We start from the raw sequence: 22797 nt of genomic DNA on the forward strand, positions 1-22797 counted from the left end.
TTTCATAAACATCAAAAGTAAAAGGATAATTAATGGAATGGCGGGGCAGAATAGGGACAAAAAAAAGAAATCTTTGGGGGCAAAGGGCATGACTGAGGTACTGGATGAGTACTTTGCATCTGTCTTCACAAAAGAATAGGATGAAGTTAATGTCGGAGTAGAGATATTGGATAGGATAAAAATAGAAAGGAGGTGCTAAGTAGGTTGGCATCACTCGAAGTTAACGAGTCACCCAGCCCAGATTTAATGCACCCTAGGTTGCTGAGGGAAACTAGGATGGAGATAGCAGAAGCTCTGACCACAATCTTCCAATCCTCCTTGGATATGGGAATGGTGCTAGAGGACTGGAGGACTGCAAATGTTAAGCCCTTGTTCAAAAAAGAGAAGGGATGAACCTGATAACTACAAGCCAATCAGTCTAACGTCAGTGGTGGGAAAACTACGAGAGACCACTGTCAAAGATAAAATTAATTTTCACTTGGAGAAGCATGGGTTAATAAGGGACAGCCAGCACGGATTTCTTAAAGGCAAATTGTGTCAGACCAACATAATTGTGATCTTTGATGAAATAATAGAGGGGGCTGATAAAGGTAGTGCAGTAGATGTTGTATATATGGACTTTCAAAAGGAATTTGAGAAAGTAACAGACGGAAAATAGAAGCACGTGGTATTAAGGGGATGGTAACTTGGCTACAAAATTGTCTAAGGGATAGGACACAGGGAGCAGTGATGAACGGATGTTTTTCTGACTGGAGAGAGGTATGCAGTAGGGTCCCCCAGGGGTCGGTATTAGGACCATTGCTTTTCTTAAATGACCTGGACTTGGGTATAGGAACATAGGAACAGAAGTAGGCCATTTAGCCCGAGTCTGTTCCTTCATTCAATGAGAACATGGCTGGTCTGTGACCTAACTCCAAATACCCGCCTTTGCCCCATAACCCATAATGCCCCAACCAGCGGAAATAGTTTCTCTTTATTTACCCCATCAGTTCCCCTGAATACCGTGAAAGCTTCGATCAAATCACCCCTTAACTTTACAAATTCCAGAGAATACAACCCTAGTTTGTGTAATCTCTCCTTGTAATTTAACCCTTGGGGTCCAGACATCATTCTGGTAAATCTACACTGCACTCTCTCCAAGGCCAGTATATCCTTCCTACGGTGTGGGGCCCAGAACTGCTCACAGTACTCCAGGTGTGATCTAACCAGGGCTTTGTATAGCTGCAGCATAACTTCTACCCCCTTGTACTCTAGTCCTCTGGATATAAAGGCCAGCATTCCATTAGCCTTTTGGATTATTTTGTGACCTGCCCATGATATTTTAATGATCCCTGTACATGGACCCCCCAAGTCTCTTTGGACCTACACTGTTTCTAGCTTTTCATCATTCAGAAAGTACTCTGATCTATCCTTTTTAGGTCCAAAGTAGATGACCTCAAACTTGCCTGCATTGAAATCCATTTGCCACAGTTTTGCCCATTCACTTAGTCCATTAATATCTCTGTAATTTTATGCTTCCATTTACACTGCTTACAATGCCGCCTGTCTTTGTGTCATCGGCAAACTTAGATATGTGGCTTTCTATTCCATCATCTAAGTCGTTAATGAATATGGTGAATAGTTGAGACCCCAACACAGATCCCTGTGGGACACCACGAGTCACATCCTGCCAATTAGCGTACCTGCCCATTTTCCATACTCTGTCTCCTCTGTCTCAGCCAATCTCCTAACCAGGTCAATATTTGCCTTCAATTCCATGAGCTTCTCTTATGAGGGACTTTATCGATGCCTTCTGGAAGTCCATATAAATAACATCGATAGAAATTCCCCTGTCCACTACTTTAGTCACAGCTTCAAAAAATTCGATCAGATTCGTCAGGCATGACCTGCCCTTTACAAATCCATGCTGGCTCTCTCTGATCAGCTAAAATTTTCAAGGTGTTCAGTCACTCTATCCTTAATTATAGACTCTAGTAATTTCCCAACAACAAATGGTAGGCTAACTGGTCTATAATTCCTTGGTTTCCCCCTCTCAGCTTTCTTAAATAGCAGAGTGACGTGCAATTTTCCAATCTAAAGGAACGGTTCCTGAATCGAGAACTTTAGAAAAGCCGATACCAATATCCTCGCGAGTGCTGTTGGGGAGGGTTTAAACTAAGTTGGCAGGGGGATGAGCACCAGGATGTAGCATTAGGAAGGAGAAACAATGTGCACAAAGGATTGGGAGAGACAGATAGCACTAAAGTAAGAAATAGTAAGGTATTAGGTGGGGTCAGACTAAGAGACAGCACAGGATGGTCTAAGGTAGGTTTACAGTGTATGTATGTGAACGCACGAAGCGCAGTAAACAAGGTAAGTGAGCTGCAGGCGCAAATAGCCACATGGGAATATGATGTTGTGGCTATAACTGAGACCTGGCTCAAAAAGGGCAGGATTGGGTATTAAATATTCCTGGTTATAAGGTGTTCTGGAAAGATAGGGAAGGAAAGATAGGAGGTGGTGTGGCAGTATTGTTTAAGGAGAATGTTACAGTGCTGGAGAGGGAGGATATCCTGGAGGGGTCAAGGACAGAATCTATATGGCTAGAGTTAAGAAATAGAGGTGTCATTACACTGCTAGGTGTATTGTATAGACCACCAACTTGTTCGAAAAATATGGAGGAGCAAATTTGCAGAGAAATTACACAGAAATGCAAGAACTAAATACTAGTGATAATGGGGGTCTTCAACTATCCTAATAAAGTCTGGGCTAGTAATAGTGTAAAGGGCAGAGAGGGGGAAGAACTATAGAGTAGTGATAATGGGGGTCTTCAACTATCCTAATAAAGTCTGGGCTAGTAATAATGTAAAGGGCAGAGAGGGGGGAAGAACTATAGAGTGGTGATAATGGGGGTCTTCAACTATCCTAATAAAGTCTGGGATAGTAATAGTGTAAAGGGCAGAGGGGGGAAGAACTATAGAGTGGTGATAATGGGGGTCTTCAACTATCCTAATATAGGCTGGGATAGTAATAGTGTAAAGGGCAGAGAGGGGGGAAGAACTATGGAGTGGTGATAATGGGGGTCTTCAACTATCCTAATATAGGCTGGGATAGTAATAGCGTAAAGGGCAGAGAGGGGGGAAGAACTATAGAGTGGTGATAATGGGGGTCTTCAACTATCCTAATAAAGTCTGGGATAGTAATAGTGTAAAGGGCAGAGAGGGGGAAGAACTATAGAGTAGTGATAATGGGGGTCTTCAACTATCCTAATATAGGCTGGGATAGTAATAGTGTAAAGGGCAGAGAGGGGGAAGAACTATAGAGTAGTGATAATGGGGGTCTTCAACTATCCTAATATAGGCTGGGATAGTAATAGTGTAAAGGGCAGAGAGGGGGAAGAACTATAGAGTGGTGATAATGGGGGTCTTCAACTATCCTAATAAAGTCTGGGATAGTAACAATGTAAAGGGCAGAGAGGGGGAAGAACTATAGAGTAGTGATAATGGGGGTCTTCAACTATCCTAATATAGGCTGGGATAGTAATAGTGTAAAGGGCAGAGAGGGGGAAGAACTATAGAGTAGTGATAATGGGGGTCTTCAACTATCCTAATATAGACTGGGATAGTAATAGTGTAAAGGGCAGAGAGGGGGAAAAATTATGAAGTGTGTACAAGAGAACTTACTTAATCAGTACGTTTCCGGCCCAACGAGGAAGGAGGCATTGCTGGATCTGGTTCTGGGGAATGAGGTGGGTCAAGTGGAGCAAGTGTCAGTAGGTGAACATTTAGGGAACAGTGATCGTAGTATAATAAGGTTTAGATTAGCTATGGAAAAGGACAGGGAGCAATCTAGAGTAAAAATACTTAATTGGAGGAAGGCCAATTTCAGTGGGATGAGAATGGATCTGGCCCGGGTAAATTGGAATCAAAGATTGGCAGGCAAAACTGTAATGGAACAATGGGCTGCCTTTAAAGAAGTAATAGTTTGTGTACAGTCGAGGTACATTTCCACGAGGGGAAATGTGTCCAACTAAAATCAGAGCTCCCTGGATGACGAAAGAGATAGAGAGTAAGACGAAGTAGAAAAAGAGCGCGAATGACAGATGTCAGGTCGAGAATACACCTGAGAATCAGGCTAAATATAGAAAGGTCAAAGGAGAAGTGAAAAAAAAAATAAGAGGGGCAAAGAGAGGGTATGAGAATAGAATGGCAGCTAACATAAAAGGTAATGTGTCTTCTACAGGCACATAAATAGTAAATGGGTAGTAAGAGGCGGGTTGGGGCCAATTAGGGACCAAAAAGGAGACCTACGCATGGAGGCAGAGGGTATGGCTGAGGTGCTAAACGAGTACTTTGCATCTGTCTTCACCAAGGAAGAAGATGCTGCCATAGACATAGTGAAAGAGGAGGTAGAGGAGATACTGGATGAGATAAAAATTGATAAAGAGGAGGTTCTAGAAAGGCTGGCTGTACTTAAAGTAATAAGTCACCAGGACCCAGATGGGATACATCCTAGGACGCTGAGGGAAGTGAAGGAAGAAATCGCGAAGGTACTGGCCATAATCTTCCAAAGAAATGGGGGTGACGCCAGAGGACTGGAGAATTGCAAATAGAAAACATAGAAAATGTTACACCCTTGTTCAAAAAAGGGTGTAAAGATAAACCCAGCAACTACAGGCCAGTCAGTTTAACCTCGGTAGTGGGGAAGCTTTCAGAAACAATAATCAGGGACAAAATTAACAGTCACTTGGACAAGTGTGAATTAATTAAGGAAAACCAGCATGGATTTGTTAAAGGCAAATCATGTTTAACCAACTTGATGAGTTTTTTGATGAGGTAAGAGAGGGTTGATGAGGCCAATGCCGTTGACATGGTGAACATAGATTTCCAAAAGGTGTTCGACAAAGTGCCACATAATAGGCTTGCCAGCAAAGTTGAAGCCCATGGATTAAAAAGGGACAGTGGCAGCATGGATATGAAATTGGCTCAGTGACAGGAAACAGAGAGTAGTGGTGAATGGCTGTTTTTCGGACTGGAGGAAGGTATACAGTGGTGTTCCCCAGGGGTCGGTACTAGGACCAATGCTTTTCTTGATATATATTAATGGCTTGGATGCAGATGACACAAAACTTGGAAGTATAGTGAACAGTGAGGAGGATAGTGATAGACTTCAGGAGGACACAGACAGGCTGGTGGAATGGGCGGACATGTGGCAGATGCAATTTAACGCAGAAAAGTGCGAAGTGATACATCTTGGTGGAATGAGGAGAGGAAAATATAAACTAAAGGGTACAATCCTAAAAGGGGTGCATGTAGAGAGACCTAGGGGAATATGTGCAAAAATCGTTGAAGGTGGCAGGGCAGGTTGAGAAAGCTTTCAGGATCCTGGGCTTCATAAATAGAGACATAGAGTACAAAAGCAAGGAAGTTATGATGAACCTTTATAAAACACAGGTTCGGCCTCAACTGGAGTATTGTGTCCAATTCTGGGCACCACACTTTAGGAAGGGTGTGAAGGCCTTAGAGAGGGTGCAGAAAAGATTCATGAGAATGGTTCCAGGGATGAGGGACTTCAGTTACGTGGATAAACTGGAGAAGCTGGGGATGTTCTCCTTAGAGCAGAGAAGGTTGAGAGGAGATTTGATAGAGGTGTTCAAAATCATGAGGGGTCTAGACAGAGTAGGTAGAGAGAAACTGTTCCCATTGGCGGAGGGTTGAGAACCAGAGGACACAGATTTAAGGTGACTGGCAGAAGAACCAAAGGCGACATGAGGAAAAACTTTTTTACTCAGCGAGTGATTAGGATCTGGAATGCACGGCCTGAGAGGGTGGTGGAGGCAGATTCAATCGTGGCTTTCAAAAGGGAACTGGATAAGTAACTGAAGGAAAACAATTTGTAGGGCTATGGGGAAAGAGCGGGGAAATGGGACTGGCTGAAGTGCTCTTGCAGAGAGCCGGCACAGGCTCGACAGGCTGAATGGCCTCCTTCTGTACTATAAACCATTCTATGATTCTACAATTATGGTTAGGGCATCTGCAATGTGCTCACCTGCTTCCTTTAAAACACTGGGATGAAAACCATCTGGCCCTGGGGATTTGTCACTCTTTAGTGCCATTATTTTCTTCATTACTGTTATTTCGCTTACGTTTATTTTGGTGAGACTCCGTCCCTGATTCAATATTAGTTTCCTTGGGATGTCCAGCATGCTAGCCTCTTCCTCTACTGTAAATACTGACGCAAAGTAATTATTCACCATGTCCGCCATCTCCTTATTTTCATTTACAATATCACCGTTATCAGTTTGCAAGGGGCCCACATTGCTCCTGACCACCCTCTTTTCCCTAATATAATTGTAAAACTAATTATATTGATTTTGATCTCCCATGCAAGTTTATTTTCATACTCCACTTTTGTAGCTCCGTGCAATTGTATAAAGAACACTTATTTGGGCCACACACCCTAACCTGCTCGAATGTTTTTACTCACACATTTCTTATTTCTCTCTCCTGGTTTAAATACTTCACATCTTTTAGTTTTTCCCTTTACCTGTAATGCCTAAAGCACAATTTCTATTACCCTACTTTCTGCCCTTTCGTTTGTTTTAGAATTATTTATACAGGAAACTTTCTGGTATCCGGCACGGACGGGACCGACGTGGTGCCGGTTCATCAACAATTCCAGATAACCGAACGCTATAGTCAAAGGTACGGAGCTCAGAGCTCCGTATAAAGCAACAAACCCAGCTTCAAAACAATCGGCACAAGTTGCAAGCGTCTCTGTAGCTTAGCAACAGCTTCAGCGACACCCTTGCACAGCAACAAATGGAGTAAAAAAAAGTAATAAAAGTAATGTTATCTGAACAGACTCCTGAATTTTGCCGGTGGATAGAGCGTTCCGGTTATTTAGGGGCTGGTTAATCGAAAGTTTCCTGTACTACCTTTTCCACCTGACCCCTCCTCCTCCATTTACTAGTTTAAAGACTATTCATCCTTTCTGCTAGGACTGCACTCCTAGCCCGGTCCAGGTGGAGCCCCGTCCCGACGGAACAGTTCCTTCCTATCCCAGGAAAATGGAACCCCTCTTTCCCACACCCCCCCTTCAGCCTCCCTAATCTGCTTATCCCTGTGCCAATTTGCACGTGGTTTGGTTAATAATCCAAAGATTAGAACCCTTGAGGTCCTGTTTTTTTAATCTAGCTCCTAGCACTCTTGGAACAGGACCTCTTTCCTATGTTGTTGGTCCCAACATGGATCACAACGATTGGAACCGCCCCCTCCCTCTCCAATATCCTTTCAAGCTGGCTGCAGAGGTCCCTCACCCTGGCACCAGGTAGGCAACATACCATCACACAAACCCCACAGTGCAGATAGAGGCCATTTCGGCCCATCGAGCCTGTATCGACACATATCCCACCCGATCCCTGTAACCCCTACACCAACACATATCCCACCCTATCCCCGTAACCCCACGTATTTAATCCCCCTAACACTAAGGGTCAATTTATCATAGCCAATCAACCTAACCCGCACCTCTTTGGACTGTGGGAGGAAACCGGAGCACCCGGAGGAAACCCACGCAAACACGGGGAGAATGTGCAAACTCCACACATGTGGGACTCTCGATCCCCCTAATTATTGAATCCCCTACAACTACCACATAACACTTCCCCTGCTCCAAGGTGCCATGGTCAGCATTCTGGCTATCCTTCAGTCTTTACCCTAATCCTCACAGGCAACAATACATTGTGCCGCAATTCACACCCATCCTTTGTTCCTTAACCTGTCCCATTTCCACCTCCCCTTGCCTTGAATATCTCTTAATGTCTCTTAACCTCTCCTGCTTTCTATCCTATCACTGACCTTCCCTTTTGTTCTTTCATCCCCCTCCCCCTTTTCCCAGCCCCCAAACTTGCTTTCCATTTCCTGCTTTTTTCCCAGTTCTGACGAAAGGTCATCGACCTGAAATGTTGACTCTGTTTCTCTCTCCACCGACGCTGCCCTGGCCTGCTGAGTTTTTCCAGCGTTTCCTGTTGTTATTTTGGATTTCCGGCATCCGCAGTATTTTGCTATCGTAATACATTGTGCCTGTTGACTAGGAGCAGTTTCTGCAGATCCTCGTTCTCCATCTCGCCTGGGTTCCCCTTACTCTGTACACTATCTGTCACACCGATCCCGTTCTGATCCTGCACCTCTCTACGAGGGGTGACCGAGGTCTGGAGCAAACTGCCCAAATACTCCTCCCCCTCCCTTATACAATTTCGAAGTTTGCGGACAATACAAAACTTGGCAACCTAGCAAATAGTGAGCAGGATAGTAGCAGACTTCAGGAGGACATAGACAAACTGGTGAAATGGGCAGACAGGTGGCAGATACAATTTAAAGCGGATAAGTGTGAAGTGATGCACTTTGGGAGAAACAACCTGGAGAGGCAGCATAATCTAAATGGTACTATTCTGAGGGGGGTGCAAGAGCAGGGGGACCTGGGGTTGCATATTCACAAATCTCTGAAGGCGGCAGGGCAAGTTGAGGAGACAGTTAAGAAAGCGTATGGGATACTTGGCTTTGTAAACAATTGCATTGAATACAAAAAACAAGGAAGTCATGCTAAACCTTTACAAATCTTGGGCTATGGCCTCAGCTGGAGTACTGTGTACAATTCTGGGCACCACACTTTAGGAAGGATGTCTAGACCCCGGAGAGTGTGCAGAGGTGGTTCACCAGGATGATACCAGGGATAAGTGGCTTCAGCTATGTGGAGAGACTGGAGAAGCTGGGATTGTTCTCCTTAGAGCAGAGGATAAGGGGAGAATTAATAGAGATGTTCAAAATTATGAGGCATTGATAGTTTCTCCCTACTTACTCTATTTCCTCTGGAAAATGGATCAGTAACCAGAGGTCATAGATTTAAAATAATTGGCAAAAGAACTAGAGGGGAAAGGAATTTTTTTCCCACACAGAGGGTTGTTAAGATCAGGAACGCACTACCTGAAAGGATGGTGGAATCAGATTCCATCGGAACTTCTAAAAGGCAATTGAATATGTACTCAAAGAGGACTGGTTTTCAGGGTTATGGGGAAAAAAACTGGGGTGAGAAACTAAATTCGACAGCTCAAAGAGCCAGCACAGGCATGATGGGCCGAATGGTCGTCTTCTGTGCTGTAATATTTTATGATTTATCCATTTCCCTTTAAAAACTATTGAGGATTCTGCTTCCCTCACCAACAGCGCTCTGCACACAAATGTTCTTCCAACTGGTGCATCTGCCACAGAATTACACAAAGTACAGCCCTCGGCCCCAGCAGTCACCACTTGTCTATATTCTCCCCACGAGGCCCATTCCCATATCCCACTTTCTTTCAACCACCTATCTAACCCATTCAGGAATCTTGACATGGTCTCCGCTTTAGTCACTAACTCGTATTCCACAGCCTCACAGCCCTGTGTAAGAAACACCCTCCTCTTGCTCGCGTCATAACTCTTACATTTATTCTTATATCCATGTCCCCTTGTTCTAGCCCCATGTCCTTCAGGAAGGGAGACTGCCACCCCTACCCGGTCTGGGCCTACACGTGACTCCAGTCCCACCCCTACCTGGTCTGGGCCTACACGTGACTCTAGTCCCACCCCTACCTGGTCTGGGCCTACACGTGACTCCAGTCCCACCCCTACCCGGTCTGGGCGGCCCACCTGTACAGGTCTACTAGAGATGGGTAATGAGACCTCATCACCCCAGAACAAAGGCAAAAATAAGTAATTCAGGATGAGCAAAGAAGACAGTTAAGTAAAACTTTATTACGGATTTATCTCTCAAACATAAAAAAGAGCTACAAGTTGAGTTTATAAAAAGTAATATTCTCACTGATATTGTACACCCTGGGGATACAGTTAGCCCCCATTACTTGTTCTATGTTGAATGAAGCAGTTACTGATCAGTCAGCTGCTGTCAAATAATCGGAATCATTCACAATACGTCTGGTCTGGATGCTGCTTCACTGAAAGACCCTCATCCAGCTATGGATCATTCTGCAGCATTCGAACCAGTATCTGTAAACAGAAACACATCACTTCAGTCTTTAAAGCCTCAGATTCCCCAGAACATGATGGTGCAGTGGTTCAGGCACTAGCCTTTCATCTCATTTGTATCAGCCGTGGCTCAGTGGGCAGCACCCTCGCCTCGGAGTCAGAAGGTCGTTGGTTCAAGTCCCACTCCAGGGACACGAGCACATAAATCTAGGCTGACCCTCCAGTGCAGTGCTGAGCGAGTGCTGCACTGTCGGAGGTGCCGTCTTTCAGGTGAGACATCAAACCCAGATCCCTTCTGCTCTCGCAGGTGGACGTAAAAGATCCTATGTCTCGATGTCAAAGAAGAGCAGGGGAGTTATCCCCAGTGTCCTGGCCAATATGTATCCCTCAATCAACATCACAAAAACAGATGATCTGGTCATTATCACATTGCTGTTTGTGGGATCTTGCCGTGTGCAAACTGGCTGCTGCGTTTCCTACATTACAACAGTTCAAAACAGTACTTCATTGGCTGTAAAGCGCTTTTGAGACGTCCTGTGGTCGTGAAAGGCGCTGTATAAATACAAGTCTTTCTTTCTTTCATACTACAGGCCAGCCTGACGGAATGGATGTTTCTACTGACTACAAATGTCTCCTGGGATGTGAGTTAGGGGCACAAAGCAGCCCCTAATTCAGTACTATCTGACAGTGTCACTCCCATAGGCTTAAAGGTGGCGTTATGTTTGTGTTAGGATGTGCACATATAGATTAAGGAGAATAAACTAGTTGGCCTTATATAGAATAAGATAATATTGCACTTGAGTACTGACTACCGTCTGAGGCTAAACCAGACTGTTTGCAACCTTAGTGTCATATTTGACCCTGAGATTACCATAAGACCTTATCAATATCCTGTTCCATTGTCTAAAGTTATCATCCTTTTAGACAGCAGCGAACTGCCCTTCATTGCACATGACCCCGAGGATAAAGTCCTGGCAGCTGGTAAAGCGAGAAACATTTGCTTCTTGTATCGTTTGCTCAAGGTGTTCTTATCTCTTCCAATCTTTATTACTGTCGTGTATACACTGGAGCCCTTCAGCGATCAACATTCCTTTCTCACCTGCCCACTGTGCTAAGAGCCTGGCTGCTCCACCTGTGTGTCCACCTGAAGTGTGTTTAAACAAACCCAACAACATAATTATACAGCGCCTTTAACGTAATAAAACATCCCAAGGTGCTTCACAGGAGCGCTATAAAACTAAATTTGACACCAAGAGGTAGGTTTTAAGGAGCGTCTTAAAGGAGAGAGAGGTGGCGAGGTTTGGGGGGTGGGGGGGGGGGGGGGGAATTCCAGAGCTCAGGGCCTCAGCAGCTGAAGGCACGGTCACCAATGGTGCAGCGATTAAAATCAGGGATGCGCAAGAGGCCAGAATTGGAGGAGCACAGATATCTCGGAGGGTTGTAGGGCTGGATGAGGTTACGGAGATAGGGACGGGTGAGGGAAGGAAGGATTTGAAAACAAGGTTGAGAATCTTAAAATTGAGGCGGTGTCAGACAGGGAGACAATGTAGGTCAGCGAGCACTGGGGGTGATGGGTGAACAGGACTTGGTGCGAGTGAGGATACGGGCAGCAGTTTTTTAAAATTCGTGCATGGGATGTGGGCGTCGCTGGCAAGGCCGGCATTTATTGCCCATCCCTAATTTCCCTTGAGAAGGTGGTGGTGAGCCGCCTTCTTGAACCGCTGCAGTCCGTGTGGTGAAGGTGCTTCCACAGTTGCTGTTAGGGAGGGAGTTCCAGGATTTTGACCCAGTGACGATGAAGGATCGCCGATATACTTCTAAGTCAGGATGGTGTGTGACTTGGAGGGGAACTTGGAGGTGGTGGTGTTCCCATGCGCCTGCTGCCCTTGTCCTTCTAGGTGGAAGAGGTCGCGGGTTTGGGAGGTGCTGCCGAAGAAGTCTTGGCGAGTTGCTGCAGTGCATCTTGTGGATGGGTACACACTGCAGTCACGGTACGCCGGTGGTGGAGGGAGTGAATGTTTAAGGTGGTGGATGGGGTGCCAATCAAGCAGGCTGCTTTGTCCTGGATGGTGTCGAGCTTCTTGAGTGTTGTTGGAGCTGCACTCATCCAGGCAAGTGGAGAGTATTCCAGCACACTCCTTACTTGTGCCTTGTAGATGGTGGAAAGGCTTTGAGGAGTCAGGAGGTGAGACACTCACCGCAGAATACTCAGCCTCTGACCTGCTCTTGTTGCCACAGTATTTATGTGGCTGGTCCAGTTAAGTTTCTGGTCAATGGTGACCCCCAGGATGTTGATGGGGGATTCGGCGATGGTAATGCCTTGAATGTCAAGGGGCGGTGGTTAGACTCTCGCTTGTTGGAGATAGTCATTGTCTGGCACTTCTATGGCGTGAATTGTTATCTGCCACTTATCAGCCCAAGCCTGAACGTCGTCCAGGTCTTGCTGCATGCGGGGTTATCTGAGGGGTTATGAATGGCACTGAACACTGTGCAGTCATCAGCGAACAACCCCATTTCTGACCTTATGTTGGAGGAAAGGTCATTGATGAAGCAGCTGAAGATGGTTGGGCCTAGGACACTGCCCTGAGGAACTCCTGCAGCGATGTCCTGGGGCTGTGATGATTGACCTTCAATCACCACAACCATCTTCCTTTGTGCTGGGTATGACTCCAGCCAGTGGAGCATTTTCCCCAATTCCCACTAACTTCAGTTTTACTAGGGCTCCTGATGCCAGACTCGGTCAAATGCTGCCTTGATGTCAAGGGCAGTCACTCTCACCTCTGGAATTCAGCTCCTTTGTCCATGTTTGGACCAAGGCTGTAATGAGGTCGGGAGCCAAGTGGTCTTGGTAGAACCCAAACTGGGCATCAGTGAGCAGGTTATTGATGAGTAAGTGCCGCTTGATAGCACTGTCGATGACACCTTCCATCACTTTGCTGATGATTGAGAGTAGACTGATGGGGCGGTAATTGGCCAGGTTGGATTTGTCCTGCTTTTGTGGACAGGACATACCTGGGCAGTTTTCCACATTGTCGAATAGATGCCAATGTTATAGCTGTACTGGAACAGCTTGGCTAGAGGCACAGCTAGTTCTTGAGCACAAGTCTTCAGCACGATAGCCGGGATGTTGCTGGGGCCCACAGCCTTTGCTGTATCCAGTGCACTTAGCCGTTTCTTGATATCACGTGGAGTGAATCAAATTGGCTGAAGAATGGCTTCTGTGATGGTGGGGAGCTCGGGAGTAGGCCGATATGGATCATCCACTCGGCACTTCTGGCTGAAGTTGGTTGCAAATGCTTCAGCCTTGTCTTTTGCACTCACGTGCTGGGCTCCACCATCATTGAGGATGGGGATATTCTTGGAGCCTCCTCCTCCCGTTAGTTGCTTAATGGTCCACCACCATTCACGACTGGATGTGGCAGGACTGCAGAGCTTTGATCTGATCCGTTGATTGTGGGATCGCTTAGCTCTGGCTATAGCATGCGGCTTCCGCTTTTCAGCGTGCATGTAGTCCTGTGTTGCAGCTTCCCCAGGTTGGCACCTCATTTTTTAGGTACACCTGGTGCTGCTCCTGGCACCCTCTTCTACACTCATCGTTGAACCAGGGTTGGTCCCCTAGCTTGGTGGTAATGGTAGAGTGAGGGATATGCCGGGCTATGAGGTTACAGATTGTGGTAGAATACAATTCTGCTGCTGCTGATAGCCCACAGCGGCTCATGGATGCCGAGTTTTGAGCTGCTAGATCTGTTCTGAATCTATTCCATTTAGCACGGTGGTAGTGCCACACAACTCGATGGAGGGTGTTCTCAGTATGAAGACGGGACTTCGTCTCCACAATGACGTGCGGTGGTCACTGCAGCCAATGCTGTCATGGACAGATGCGTCAGCGACAGGTAGATTGATGAGGACGAGGTCAAGTAGGTTTTTCCCTTAGCGTTGGTTCACTCACCACTTGTCACAGGCCCAGACTGGCAGTTATGTCCTTCAGGACTCGGCCAGCTCGGTCAGTAGTGGTGCTACCGAGCCACTCTTGGTGATGGACACTGAAATCCCCCACCCAGAGTACATTCTGTGTCCTTGCTACTTCCAAGTGGAGGAGTACTGATTCAGTAGCTGAGGGAGGGCAGTAGCTGGTTTCCTTGCTATGAGACTTCATGGATTCCGGAGTCAATGTTGAGGACTCCCAGGGCCACTCCTGCCCGACTGTATACCACTGTGCCACCACCCCTGGTGGGTCTGTCCTGCTGGTGGGACAGGACATACCCAGGGATGGTGATGGAGGAGTTCGGGACATTGACTGAAAAGTATGATTCTGTGAGTATGACAGCTCTCCCAATTTTGGCACAAGTCCCCAGATGTTGGTGAGGAGGACGTCGCAGGGTCGACTGGGCCATTGCCGTGTCCGTAGCTGGTGCTGAGGTCGATGACGGGTGGTCCGTCCGCTTTCATTCTTATTTTGTTTCATAGCGATTTGTTACAACTGAGTGGCTCGCTGGGCCATTTCAGAGGGTAGTTAAGAGTCAAACACATTGCTGTGGGTCTGGAGTCACATATAGGCCAGACCAGGTAAAGACAGCAGATTTCCTTCTCTAAAGGACAATTTTACGACAATCCGATAGTTTCATGGTAACCATTACTGACACTAGCTTTTTATTCTAGATTTATTTAATTAACTGAATTTAAATTCCCCAGCTGCCGTGGTGGGATTTGAACTCCGGTCTCTGGATTACTGGCCCAGTGACATTGCCACTACGCTACCATTCCCATTCTACATATGATTAAGTTTATGTACAGTCAAAGATGGACGTCCAGCCCGGAGAGCATTGGAATAGTCAAGTCTAGAGATAACAAAGGCATGGATGAGGGTTTCGGCAGAAGAGCTGAGGCAAGGGCAGAGTTGGGCGATGTTATGGAGGTGGACATAGGCGGTTTTAGTGATGAAGTGTATATGTGGACAGAAGCTCATTTCAGAGTCAAACACAACACCAAGGTTACGAACGGTCTAGTTCAGCCTCAGACAGTTGCCAGGGGGGTGAATGGAGTCGGTGTCGAGGGAACGGAGCTTGAGGTGCAGCACAGGAGGAGGCCATTCGGCCCATCGTGCCTGTGCCGGCTGTATGGAAGAGCTCTCCAATTAGTCTCACTCCCCCTGCTCTTTCCCCAGAGCCCTGCAAATTTTTCCACTTCAAGTAAATATCCAATTCCATTTTTAAAGTTATTATTGAATCTGCTACCCTTTCAGGCAGTTCAATGTTAACAGGCGTTAGTCTCATCAGTTTACAGATACATTACAAAATAAAAAGATTGTTACATTCCTTAACTAAAATGTTTATTCCGAGCACGAGAAGCTTTGTCGTCAACTCACTTTTGCCATCACATGCTACAATCTTCACTTTGTCCACTTTCACCAGTTCAGTGACCTCTCGGAATTCCACATCATTCAGGACAAATGTCCAAACGTTATCACAGAATCTGTACGTATTCAAAGAGCCCTTTAAAATGAACAAAGCCACGAAACAAGTCACCAATTGCACGGAGAGTACTGAGTGTTAAACCACTGGCCCAACGTCAAACATTTTACCAGGAGTGATGCAAAAGGCCTCAAAAGCAACACAGATATAAAAAAAAGTTACAAACAGGTTCCAAAAAGATTCACACATTGCAGCTCGGCATCCTAAAGCTTTTGACACGGCACTATTCAAATGTTACTGTTTCAAACTTCACTATATGAAAAATACTAAGCCTTTGTGTGCTTGCAAAAATTGAATTCATAGAGTCTATTTTCTATACTAAAGTGACACAGACACAGGAGTGTTATAGCATTTATGACATAGCAACTAAAATCAGTATGTGCTGCGATGCTGAACAGAATCTCCTATGTAAACCTCACCCTGTGGGACTCTCCATGTTAAATGTAGATCAGCCATGATCTTATTGAATGGCGGAGAAGGTGCAAGGGGCCCTATGTGCGACTCCTGTTCCAATTCTTATGTTCTTCGTGGGCACATTGCTCTGTAGCTCACTTCCTGTGACACCTGCAATGTTTTGAATATGGCATTGAGTGTCAGCCAGTGGTTCAGTGGGTAGCACCCTCGCCTGAGTCAGAAGGTTGTGGGTCCAGACCGGAGCACATAAATCTAGGCTGACACTGAGGGAGTGCTGCACTGTCGGAGGTGCCGTCTTTCGGATGAACCCAGGCCCCGTCTGCTCTCTCAAGCAGACATAAAAGATCCTATGGCACTATTTCGAAGAGGAGCAGGGGAGTTATCCCCGGTATCCTGGCCAATATTTATCCCTCAATCAACATAACAAAAAACAGATTATCTGGTCATTATCACATTGCTGTTTGTGGGAGCTTGCTATGCGCAAATTGGCTGTCGTGTTTCACACATTACAACAGTGACTACACTCTAAAGGTACTTCTTTGGCTGTAAAGCGCTTTGAGACGTCCGGTGGTCATGAAAGGCGCTATAGAAATGCAAGTCTTTCTTTCTTTCTTTATTGGTCATTTTAATACCTGTACAGTTGGAATTTGTTGGTAATTTTGCCAAAGGATATTTAAGCTCAGCATGTGCCAGCTTACACTTAGTGTGGCTGACCTGCAGGGCATTCTCCCTGTTGAAATGCTGATTAACAATTTGCAATGATCCAGTATCTGGTCACAACACAAACAAAACTGACCAGCGGAAAGTCTGTTCTCAACAACTGGCTCGCCCGCCCCGGAAACATAGGAGGAGTAGGCCATTCAGCCCCTCGAGCCTGCTCCGCCATTTAATGAGATCATGGCTGATCATCCAAACTCAGTACCCTGTCCCTGCTTTCTCCCATATCCCTTGATCCCTTTAGCCTTAAGAAATATATCTAACTCCTTCTTGAATATATTTAATGAATTGGCCTCAACTGCCTTCTGTGGTAGAGAATTCCACAGGCTCACCACTCGCTGGGTGAAGAAATTCCTCATCTCTGTCCTAAATGGCTTACCTCTTATCCTTAGAATGTGACCCCTGGTTCTGGACTCCACCACCATCAGGAACATCCTTCCTGCATCTAGTCTGTCCAGTCCTGTTAGAATTTTATAAGTTTCAATGAGATCCCCTCTCATTCTTCTAAACTCTTAGCGAATATAAGCCTAATCGACCCAATCTCTCCTCATACGTCATTCCTGCCATCCCAGGTATCAGTCTGGTGAATCTTCGCTGCACTCTCTCCATGGCAAGAACATCCTTCCTCAGATAAGGCGACCAAAACTGTACACAATACTCAAGGTGTGGTCTCACCAAGGCCCTGTACAACTGCAGCAAGACATCCTTGCTCCTGTACTCAAATCCTCTCGCTATGAAACCAACATACCATTTGCCTTCTGAACCGCCTGCTGCACCTGCATGCTTACCTTCAGCGACTGGTGTACAAGGATACCCAGGTCTCGTTGCACTTCCCCTTCTCCCAATCTATTGCTATTCAGATAATAATCTGCCTTCCTGTTTTTGTCACCAAAGTGGATAACCTCGCATTTATCCACATTATACTGCATCTGCCATGCATCTGCCCAATCACCCAACCTGTCCAAATCATACTGAAGTTTCTCTGCATCCTCCTCACAGCACACACGCCCACCCAGCTTTGTGTCGTCTGCAAACTTGGAGATATTACATCTAGTTCCCTCGTCTAGATCATTAATATATATTGGTGAATAGCTGGGGTCCTAGCACCGATCCCTGCGGTACCCCACTAGTCACTGCCTGCCACTCGGAAAAAGACCCATTTATTCCAACTCTTTGCTTCCTGTCTGCCAACCAGTTCTCTATCCAAGTCAATACCTTGCCCCCAATCCCATGTGCTTTAACTTTACACGCTAATCTCTTACGCAGGACCTTATCGAAAGCCTTCTGAAAGTCCAAATACACCAGATCCACCGGAAAGATTGTAAGTTCATAAAACAAAACAAGCGTGTTAGGTTACAAGTCAAAAAAACAATTAGGATGGTCAGGAGAAACTCTGCAATTAAATTATCAATATGAAAAGATTGTGAGAGAGTTTGATAGGAGTAGAGAAGATGTTTCCACTTGCAGACAAGACTAAAACTGGGGTCATCAGTATAAGATAGTCACTAATAAATCCAGTAAGGAATTCAGGAGAAACTTCTTTACCCAGAGAATGGAGAGAATGTGGAACTCGCTACCACAGGGAGTGGTTGAGGTGAATAGCATAGATGTATTTAAGGGGAAGCTGGATAAACACATGAGGGAGTAATGAATAGATGGATGCGTTGATCGATTAGATGAAGGGTGGGAGGAGGCTCGTGTGAAGAATGGACCTGTTGTGCAGAATGGCCTGTTTCTGTGCTGTAAATACTGTACTATGTAACTATGTAGAACATAAAAAGACAAAGAAATGTAATGTGCAGGAATGCTGGAAGAGCTCACCCTGAAGTTGACCCGGTTGCGGACTCTCTGAGCCAAGGCGCTGTTGATTGCTTTGTCAAACTGTAGCAGGACCGCCAGGGCCAGCTGAGGGGTGATCTGCTGAGACTGTTGGGGGGGAGAAACAGTGATCAATAGTTACTCAAAATACTGCAGCACAACCGGGGGGGGGGGGGAATGGGGGCACCGGGCCCTGGGAGGAGGAATGGATCAGGACCGGGGGGGGGGGAGGAAATGGGGGGACCAGACCCTGGGGGAGGGGAATGGGGGGACCGGGCCCTGGGGGTGGGGAGAATGGGGGGACCGGGCCCTGGGGGTGGGGAGAATGGGGGGACCGGACCCTGGGGGAGGGGAATGGGGGGAGAAATGGGGGGGACCGGGCCCTGGGGGTGGGGAAAATGGGGGGACCGGGCCCTGGGGGTGGGGAAAATGGGGGGACCGGGCCCTTGGGGGGGGGGGGAGAAAGAGGAGAATGGGGGGACCGGGACCGGGGGGGAAGAATGGGGGGACCGGGCCCTGGGGGGGAGAATGGGGGGACCGGGCCCCGGGGTGGGGGGGGAGAATGGGGGGACCGGGCCCTGGGGGGGGGAGGGGGAGAATGGGGGGACCGGGCCCTGGGTGGGGGGGGGGGGGGGGGGGGGAGAATGGGGGGACTGGGGGGGGGGGGGGGAGAATGGGGGGACGGGCCCTGGGGGGTTCGGGTCCAGGGTCCGAGCTCCAGTCCCACCGCCCCCCGGTACCTGTATCAGCTCGTCCAAGCTCTCCTGCAGGCTGTTGCCCAGGGTCGTGTTCCGGTACAGCTGGTACGCCATCGCCGCGGCCCAGCAACACCGCACACTGCGCAGGCGCGACCCAGGCAACAGCGCAGGCGCGCCAAAGGCAACACCGCACACTGCGCAGGCGCGGTTCAGACAACACCGCATATTGCGCAGGCGCGGCGCAGGTAACACCGCATATTGCGCAGGCGCGGCCCAGGCAATAGCGCATAGTGCGCAGGCGCGCACTGGCCACGCCCAGCAAGAGGACACACAGCTCCAGGGAGAGAGCGGGACACTGGGATTAGATTCGGATTAATACTGGGCTCCAGGGAGAGAGCGGGCCACTGGGATTAATACTGGGCTCCAGGGAGAGAGTGGGACACTGGGATTAGATTGGGATTAATACTGGGCTCCAGGGAGAGAGCGGGCCACTGGGATTAGATTGGGATTGATACTGGGCTCCAGGGAGAGAGTGGGACACTGGGATTAGATTGGGATTAATACTGGGCTCCAGGGAGAGAGCGGGACACTGGGATTAGATTCGGATTGATACTGGGCTCCAGGGAGAGAGCGGGCCACTGGGATTAGATTGGGATTAATACTGGGCTCCAGGGAGAGAGCGGGGCACTGGGATTAGATTCGGATTGATACTGGGCTCCAGGGAGAGAGCGGGCCACTGGGATTAGATTGGGATTAATACTGGGCTCCAGGGAGAGAGCGGGGCACTGGGATTAGATTGGGATTGATACTGGGCTCCAGGGAGAGAGTGGGACACTGGGATTAGATTGGGATTAATACTGGGCTCCAGGGAGAGAGCGGGCCACTGGGATTAGATTGGGATTGATACTGGGCTCCAGGGAGAGAGTGGGACACTGGGATTAGATTGGGATTAATACTGGGCTCCAGGGAGAGAGCGGGACACTGGGATTAGATTCGGATTGATACTGGGCTCCAGGGAGAGAGCGGGCCACTGGGATTAGATTGGGATTAATACTGGACTCCAGGGAGAGAGCGGGGCACTGGGATTAGATTGGGATTGATACTGGGCTCCAGGGAGAGAGTGGGACACTGGGATTAGATTGGGATTAATACTGGGCTCCAGGGAGAGAGCGGGCCACTGGGATTAGATTGGGATTGATACTGAGCTCCCGGGAGAGAGTGGGACACTGGGATTAGATTGGGATTAATACTGAGCTCCCGGGAGAGAGTGGGATACTGGGATTAGATTGGGATTAATACTGGGCTCCAGGGAGAGAGCGGGGCACTGGGATTAGATTGGGATTAATACTGGGCTCCAGGGAGAGAGCGGGACACTGGGATTAGATTGGGATTAATACTGAGCTCCCGGGAGAGAGTGGGATACTGGGATTAGATTGGGATTAATACTGGGCTCCAGGGAGAGAGCGGGGCACTGGGATTAGATTGGGATTAATACTGGGCTCCAGGGAGAGAGCGGGACACTGGGATTAGATTGGGATTAATACTGGGCTCCAGGGAGAGAGTGGGACACTGGGATTAGATTGGGATTGATACTGGGCTCCAGGGAGAGAGCGGGGCACTGGGATTAGATTCGGATTAATACTGGGCTCCAGGGAGAGAGCGGGCCACTGGGATTAGATTGGGATTAATACTGGGCTCCAGGGAGAGAGCGGGGCACTGCGATTAGATTGGGATTAATACTGAGCTCGAGGGAGAGAGCGGGACACTGGGATTAGATTGGGATTAATACTGGGCTCCAGGGAGAGAGTGGGGCACTGGGATTAGATTGGGATTAATACTGAGCTCCAGGGAGAGAGTGGGACACTGGGATTAGATTGGGATTAATACTGGGCTCCAGGGAGAGGGCGGGGCACTGGGATTAGATTGGGATTAATACTGGGCTCCAGGGAGCGAGTGGGACACTGGGATTAGATTGGGATTAATACTGAGCTCCAGGGAGAGAGCGGGCCACTGGGATTAGATTGGGATTAATACTGATCTCCAGGGAGAGAGTGGGACACTGGGATTAGATTGGGATTAATACTGGGCTCCAGGGAGAGAGCGGGGCACTGGGATTACATTGGGATTAATACTGGGCTCCTGGGAGAGAGCGGGGCACTGGGATTAGATTGGGATTAATACTGGGATTTTGGGCGTTCTCTGTAATCAGTAGTATGAACGCTGTTTGCTGTTCTCTCTCTATCTGTCGCACTCTCTGATTTTCAATTTATTTGCTTCACATTGCCTTGCTGGCAGATGAAGGGAAGGCATCGAGACAGAGTGCAGCAGAACAGAACAGGAAAATAAACTGGTAAAAATGTGAAACAAACCAGGATGCCTTTTACCTAAGGAAAACGAATCGCAGATCACGCCTACAGCCGCACAACTATGAGCAGACCCGATCGCGTCTGATCTCAGAAACAGAGCAGAGTTAAGGCTGGTTAGTAATTGGATGGGATGCTGCCTGGGAATGCCAGGTGCAGTCAGCGTTTCTTGCCAGCAGAGGGTGGCCACAGCACTGCAAATTCGCACTGCGTTCAATCCCCAAGCTTTTTTACTGCGCTCTCTCTCTCTCTCTCTCGCCCGCGCGCTCTCTCTCTCGCCCCGCGCGCTCTCTGACTCGCCTGCGCTCTCTCTCTCTCGCCCGCGCGCGCTCTGACTCGCCCGCGCGCTCTCTCTCTCTCTCGCCCGCGCTCTCTCTCTCTGTCGCTCGCTCTCTCTTGCTCGCGCGCTCTCTCTCTCTCGCCCGCGCGCTCTCTGACTCGCCTGCGCTCTCTCTCTCGCCCGCGCGCTCTCTGACTCGCCTGCGCTCTCTCTGACTCGCCCGCGCGCTCTCTCTCTCTCTCGCCCGCACGCTCTCTCTCGCCATCTTGTTCTCTCTCTCGCGCGCTCTCTCGCTCGCGCGCTCTCTCTTGCCCACTCTCTCGCCCGCGCGCTCTCTCTCTCTCGCCCGCGCGCTCTCTCTGTCTCGCCCGCGCACTCTCTCTGTCTCTGCCTCTCTTTTCTTATTTATTTGCTTCACATTCCCTTGCTGGCAAACGAAGGAAAGGCTTCAAGACAGAGTGCGACAAAACAGCAGAAGAAAAGAAACAAATCAGGAAGCCTTTACCGAAGGAAAACCAATCGCAGTTGGTGCCTACGGCAGCGCTACCATATTCTCTCTCCAACCAGGCCCGACTGCTTTGCTTCTGAGATCAGCAAAGCAATTTGAAGCAAATGAATGGGAAAAAGAGAGAGAGAATCATGGAATGGTTACAGCACAGTAGGAGGCCATTTGGCCCGTCGAGCCCGTGCCGGCTCTCTGCTAGAGCACTTCAGCTAGTCCCACTCCCCCGCTCTTTCCCCATAGCCCTGCAAATTTTTTCCTTCAGATATTTATCTAATTTCCTTTTGAAAGCCACGATTGAGTCTGCCTCCACCACCCTTTCAGCCAGTGAATTTCAGATCCTAACCACTCGCTGGTAAAAAAGTTTTTCCTCATGTTGCCTTTGGACCTTCTGCCAATCACCTTAAATCTGTGTCCTCTGGTTCTCGACCCTTCCACCAGTGGGAACAGTTTCTCTCTATCTACTCTGTCCAGACCCCTCATGAGTTTGAACACCTCGATCAAATCTCCTCTCAACCTTCTCCGCTCTAAGG

At 48.1% G+C, this 22797-nt stretch overlaps 1 protein-coding gene across 1 annotated transcript; it reads right to left on the minus strand.

Annotated features, from left to right (window-relative positions):
- Positions 1-9750: 9750 nt before the first annotated feature.
- On the minus strand, positions 9751-19278 carry gtf2a2 (general transcription factor IIA, 2). Its single transcript, XM_085972089.1, has 4 exons — positions 19162-19278; positions 18425-18529; positions 15367-15493; positions 9751-10022 (listed from the first exon to the last, which is right to left on the minus strand). The coding sequence occupies exons 1-4, from the start codon at positions 19231-19233 to the stop codon at positions 9997-9999; spliced, it is 330 nt and encodes a 109-aa protein (XP_085828215.1). The 5' UTR covers positions 19234-19278; the 3' UTR covers positions 9751-9996.
- Between the last annotated feature and the right edge of the window lie 3519 nt (positions 19279-22797).

This window comes from Somniosus microcephalus, chromosome 32 (genome assembly GCF_052327205.1).
Source record: "Somniosus microcephalus isolate GS21.2 chromosome 32, FLI_Smic_1.0, whole genome shotgun sequence".
In the NCBI taxonomy this organism is placed as follows: Eukaryota; Metazoa; Chordata; class Chondrichthyes; order Squaliformes; family Somniosidae; genus Somniosus; species Somniosus microcephalus.